The sequence below is a fragment of the Condylura cristata genome, unplaced genomic scaffold (genome assembly GCF_000260355.1).
Source record: "Condylura cristata isolate star-nosed mole 26May11 unplaced genomic scaffold, ConCri1.0 scaffold00014, whole genome shotgun sequence".
Taxonomy (NCBI): domain Eukaryota; kingdom Metazoa; phylum Chordata; class Mammalia; order Eulipotyphla; family Talpidae; genus Condylura; species Condylura cristata.
The window spans coordinates 6,319,293-6,325,326 of record NW_004567115.1 but is presented as its reverse complement, the minus strand read 5'-3'; the positions used below and the strand labels follow the sequence as shown (position 1 = coordinate 6,325,326).

Here is a 6,034-nt window from a genome sequence, read left to right as displayed (position 1 = left end):
AAAGTTGCAATTCAGGATTAGTGAACGCTTCTCTGGGGAAGAAAGTGACTCTTCCAGTGACAGTGAGGACACTGGGTTTGAAATTAAGATTTCTGAGCTTGATACCCTACTCTTTATAGGGAGATGAACAAATCACTAAATATAGTTGAGTCTCAGTTTCAATTACAAAATGAACTAGATTCCTAAGGGACACTATTGTAGCTATAATATTCTCTGGTTCTGCAGAGAGAATCACACTCTATTTTCATGACTAGATCCATCTAGCCCCTTAGATTGGAATGCTAAATGCCTAGCAAGGTGGAATTGATACTAGGGCAACCTTCTATGTGAATAACAAGAAATCTTTTTACAGAGGCCATTTTCTATACAAACAAGTTTAATGGCTGTTATGGAATCATTAATTATAAACATAGTTATTTAAAAATATTTTATTAAATTTTGATTTAAAAACGCAAGAGAAGAATGTAACACCTCAGAGCAAAGGCTTGATGGTAAAACAAATGTAACTATAAATATTGCACTTATAAAATCTCTTATCTTCACACCACACATTTCTAATTTATCCTTTTACAGAAACATAAATAAACCGCTTCCAAACTGTCAACATTTAGTTCCCTATCACTGCACTAAACCTGCAGGTTTTCAACTAGATATCTGCTCCTTGGTGCAGGCACAGAACTGCGATCAGCAGTATCAGAGTCTAATACCTACATCTCATTAAAAGTAAATCTTTCTGAATGGTCAATATTTAATGGTACAAATATTTTTTCCTACTGAGAAAAAGTAAACCTTTCAAAGGCATTGACAGAATGCAGCTTAAATACACATAATCCACTGTTAACATTGCTTATTTTTCAGAGCATTTAGGAGCTTCTGATTCTTTGTCTTGAACATCATGATAAAGCTGTTTGGCATGATTTTGCCTTTCCCATCTTCCCCCACTTGGCCCATAATGATGTAATTCAGACCTAAAGAAAGAGAAAATAAAATTAACCTTTCTCCTATATGTACTGATTTGAAGCAAATTAGACTATAACTTATCTCTAGATAAATAACCTCTAAATTATATAATTACACATTTATTCCATTGGGGAAAAATCTGGTTTAAGATGCTCCTCAGCAAAAAAACTAAATTCAGCTGAATAACATATTCTAGCTCTGCTGACACCAGGACACTGATAGGATAATTAGATCCAGTCCTGTCCTGGTGTCTTCACTGTGGGCTGGCTCAGAACCATGCACTGTGTTCACATGGAGCACTCCAGCTCCCAGACACGCCATCCTCTGATGGCCATTCATAGTGTCATGATGGCCTAGATTTCCCAGGCACTTGGCAAACAGTGATTATTCTCTTTGTGGTTTTTGTCTTGAACTTCTTTCAACATTTCAATCATTTTTACCATGCAGGTTTCTTGAGGACATGATTGGATCTTACCCTTTGAATTTCTCTCTTGCCAAAAATATAAAAAGTACTAAAAGGCATCTAAACCTATAATTCCATTTAAAAAAAAAATCATTGTGTCTGGCTAAGTTAGGCCTAAACTGAAGCCTAAGTTGAGGAGTATTAGGTTCAGCTAGTAAAATTTATATAGATTTTTTAAAAAGTCATAAGAGAAATATGTGCTTCCTTTTCCTCCTGTGCAGTCATTCATACTGGTAGTGTTGAGGCTGTGGAAGGTTAGTAGGTGGGGAGGTGAATGCCACCTCAAAAAGTTGTACTGTTATGTTATCATCGTTAGGAGAGCTTTCAGTGCCTAGATGCATGCTACTTGTTCTTTGTGGCAGTTCTAGAAAGAAGTTTTATCTTTAAAAAAAAAAAAAAGATTTATTTGGGCCTTCCCTGGTGGTGCAGCAGGTTAAAGCATAGCACTGAGAAATTAAAGCCACTTCAGCATGAGTTCAATCCCCGCCCCAGAGGTGACCCACATGACACAGCAGACCTCTCCTGACACACCTGCTACTCCCCTCAGCAGTGTATTTCATCAGTCGGCCTGTCCCGCTGCCCACTCTTGTCTCTGGTGAATCCTCTCACCACCCCTGCACCTCTGCCCTGTACCCCAGTTCTGTATGCATAAACCAATAAATCTCTAAAAAAACAGATACACACACAAAGATTTATTTATTTATGCATACAAGAACTGGGGTACAGGCCAGAGGTGCTGTGGGCAAGAAGATCCACCAGAGATAAGAGTGGGGAGCAAAACAGGCAGATTGACTGAAATACATTGCTGAGGGGAGCAGCGGGCAGGTCAGGAGAGGTCTGCCATGCCATGTGGGTCACCTCCCTGGCTGGGGATCGAACTCATGCCACTGTGGCTGGCAATGGCTTGATGGCACTGACACTAACCTCTGTGCCACCAGAGAGGGCCAGAGTGTTTATCTTTTACAAAACCTTTCCTAGTCAATTTTAAAAAGCCCAAGCTGTTAGCTTCCTGAACAATCTTTACTCATAGTAAAGCTTTCTTGAAGTGGTTATTCTCTTTTTCTTGCTGTCATTGGGTATTTTTTTTGCTTGAAGGAAAGGTTCATAACAAGACTGAAAAAAAGAATGAATTGAGATTGGACAGAGAAATCACAGCATGCTGGTTGCTTTATGGTTATGCACTAAACGTAGTACTGACACCTTAAGCATCACAATCAAGAATGCCTTTCTGGGACCCTATCTGATGACTTAACGAGTTAAAGCACAGCACTGTGAAGCTCTCCACATCCACTTCAGCACAAGTTCAATCCCCAGCCAGGGAGGTGACCCACATGGTGTGGCAGACCTCAGCAGTATTTCAGTAGATCTGCCTGTTCTGCTCCCCACTCTGTCTCTAGTGAATCCTCTCACCACGCCCCCCCCCATTTCACGCCCCCCCCCCCTCTGGCCTATACCCTAGCTCTTGTGTGCATAAATAAATAAAATCTTTTTTAAAAAATGTCTTTCTGCTGAAGTGGCCCTTCTTTCTGTGTCCATGTGGTTCTGTTTGAACCACGTGTTCTTGGACTCATTCATCGCTGCCACAACGTCTTCCCTAAGTTACATGAACTGGGGTAAAGCCCAATTCTGCCCGATTGCTCAGGCCATCCTTTTACACCAAAAGAAGGCACTACCTCAGCCCCAGTCTTACCTCCCTTGGCCAGTGAGTTCTAGACAGATCCAAGACTTGCCCGAAAAGTCCCCTTCCCCTCCGCCCCTGAGCTCCTCTGCAAGAAAAACTAAGGCTTTGCTCCTTACTCACCTCTCCTGAGGAGAGGGCACTGCTTGCATGCCACGATAACCTTGGCGCTCATGTTCTTGCCAGCTTGCTGAATGGCCAGATTTCCTTCTTTATAGATGTTGATGATTGAGACAGTGGCATGTAAACTCCCACCCCGTGGGGCGGTCGTGATGACTGTGCCGGCCAGTACTGCAGAAGAAAACATTTTTGAAGCAATGTGATATGAAAAGCAAAGACAAGCAGTACTGAAACTAATTGTGTATTTTTTTTTTTTAATTTCAGAGAGAGGACCTTTTAATGTTAAAGAGAAAATTTTAATAGAACTATGGAATTTGATTCTGTATATTTGTCACCAAAATTAGGGTTCAAAAAAAGTGGCCGTGGAGCTATAGCGTCACCCAGTTGTCAGTTGCTGAAACCGCAACCCCTGGAGGATATTTTATTCCAAAGGGCCTGTTTCCCACCCACAAAATCTGTTGAGTGATACGACCTTCCATGTTGTAGACTGTTGGTGAACTGGGGACTCTTTTTCTTAAAGATTTTTTTTTAATATGTGTGCAGAACTGTGGTACAGGCTAGTGGAGCAGGGATGGTGAGACAGAGTGAGGAGCAAAACAGGCAGATTGACGAGGTACACTGCTGAGGGGAGCAGCGGGCGGGTCAGGAGAGGTCTGCAGCTATGTGGGTCACCTCCGGGGCCAGGGATGGAACTCTTACTGAGGCGGCTATGGCTAGCTTGCAGTGCTGTTCTTTAGCCCACCGCACCACCAGGGAAGGCCCGAATTAAGGACTCTTTACAATGTTTTATCCCACAAGCAGGTTCAGTACCAGCTCAGGGGTAGGTTATGAGCCTGAAATACTTGACACGAGCTTCATCTTTAGGGGCAACGTTGTACCAAGAGGCTGCACGCCGGGGCTCATGGACCAGAGACATGTGTGGGTGAGCACTACTCTCTGTATCTTCCCTCCAGGTCCTCTCCTTAGCTGTCCTTTCTCTTTGACCTTCAGTTCATTTCAGGGGTTCCCATCTCTCACTAACAGTAAATATTTTTTTTTTCTGTGTCTTTCATGTTCTTTTTTCTTATCTTCCCCAAGCACCTCATTTAACAAGCTGATGTACAGAATGGAGATATAACTTAAAACATTTCCTTGCTTTTAAAAAAAAATTATAGGGCCCTGCCTGGTGGTGCAAAGGGTTAGGACACAGCTATCTGCCGCTGCTTCAGTGTGAGTTCGCTTCCCAGCCCTGGAAGTGACCCACATGGCGCAGCAGACCTCTCCTGACCCGCACGCGCTCCCCTCAGCAGTGTACTTCATCCCCCTGCCTGGTCTGCTCCCATCTCTGTCTCTGGTGAATCCTCTCACCACCCCTGCACCTCTGGTCTATACCCCAGTTCTGTATGCATAAATAAATAAATATTAAAAAAAAAAACACTCAAGCAAAGTTTAGTTACCTTTTATCATGTAATTCTCTCTTTTTCAGTTGTGTTCCTTAGGCAAGAGATTGAAAAGGTGCCGTGTTTCTCAATGTGCTTTTGGCATTTGCGGGGGGATAATTCTGTGTGGTGCTGGACTTGTGTGGAATAGCATTTTTTTAAGCACAGTGCCAGAAAAGCCAGTCGTGTCCTCCTGTATTATCACATCAGCCAAAACTGCCTCTTCGGAAGTAATCAGTACTGGCTCAGAACCAGTGAGCCATGGGAAATGTTAACCAGTTGTTTTATTGTGTAAGTCACCAGGAATAACTTAAGTGGAATATTCAGCTTGATGAATCTAATCCTTTCAGGATCAAGTGAAAACTCACACACCGCATAAAGCTCATAAAATTGGAATCTTTTCACACTTTAATTCCTGCTGATAATTAAATAATAATTCAATTAATGATTGAAATAATTAAATTTGAGATCTTTACTTTTAAGTGGTTTTCATACAAAGTGCAATTTTTTCATAGAAAAAGCTCTTAGAAATGCAACAAGCCAGTCTGTGGCCAGGTGAAATCCCATAACATCAAAAGACAGGACGACAGTGCTCCTTAAGCATCTCCTAGCATCTCCTGTGTCTCCTTAAGGCACAGGAAAACAAAGCCTCTTCTAGAATGTTCTCTATTTTGGTGACTGACTGTAGTTAGGCTGTAGCAACTCTGTTTGCTGATAAGACTTTATAGAAGAATTGAAATAATTAAATTTGAGATCTTTGCTCTTAAGTGGTTTTCACTGGAAGTGCAATTTTTGAATAGGAAAAGCTCTTAGAAATGCTAAGTGATTAGGTAATATCTCCTCAGGTTCCAGCTTATTAAGAGTTTCCAAATGGATTCCAGATTTCCAAGTTTCGATTTAGTACTCTGGAAGGACACTACAGAGGAAATACTTGAATTTCTTCTGAGAGAGGCCTGCTTGGATAAAAGTTTCTAATTTGCTTAAGTTGAATAACAGATGTGTGCAAAACACTCAGCACATGAAAAAGTATGTGCAGAAAAACGTATAGAGCTAGCCAAAATAGGTCGAGAAGCAGTATCATGTACAAGAAGCCAAATCATCAAATTATTCAGGATTTAGGAAATATTTTCTTGGGTAATGGAAGGGCGTTACTAACTGTTACCATCACATTTATGGCAGTTCCTTTGAGGTGAAGCCTGCAGCCTCAAGTTTCTGATTAAGAGAAAAGCGTGGCTTTTATTTCTTACCAAAGTTACTTGAACAATAATTGCTCTCCACAGTCCCCGTCCGTCTACACTTCTGTTGACACAGGGCAACAGTGGGTTTTAAACCTTAATTCAAAGAAGAAATTCAGCAAAGTGAATTCACATGGAAGTGGTTTTAGATCAGAACCTA

At 41.5% G+C, this 6,034-nt stretch overlaps 1 protein-coding gene across 1 annotated transcript in view; it reads right to left on the bottom strand.

Moving 5' to 3' along the window:
- Positions 1-410: 410 nt before the first annotated feature.
- Positions 411-6,034, bottom strand: part of PCOLCE2 (procollagen C-endopeptidase enhancer 2) — a 60,504-nt gene continuing 54,880 nt past the window's right edge. The window contains exons 7-9 of the mRNA XM_004682134.1: positions 5,887-5,970; positions 3,225-3,392; positions 411-968 (exon numbers count right to left, since the gene is read on the bottom strand). Of these exons, the coding sequence (XP_004682191.1) occupies positions 838-968; positions 3,225-3,392; positions 5,887-5,970 (383 nt within the window). The 3' untranslated portion in view covers positions 411-837. The remainder of the gene's footprint in view (positions 969-3,224; positions 3,393-5,886; positions 5,971-6,034) is intronic.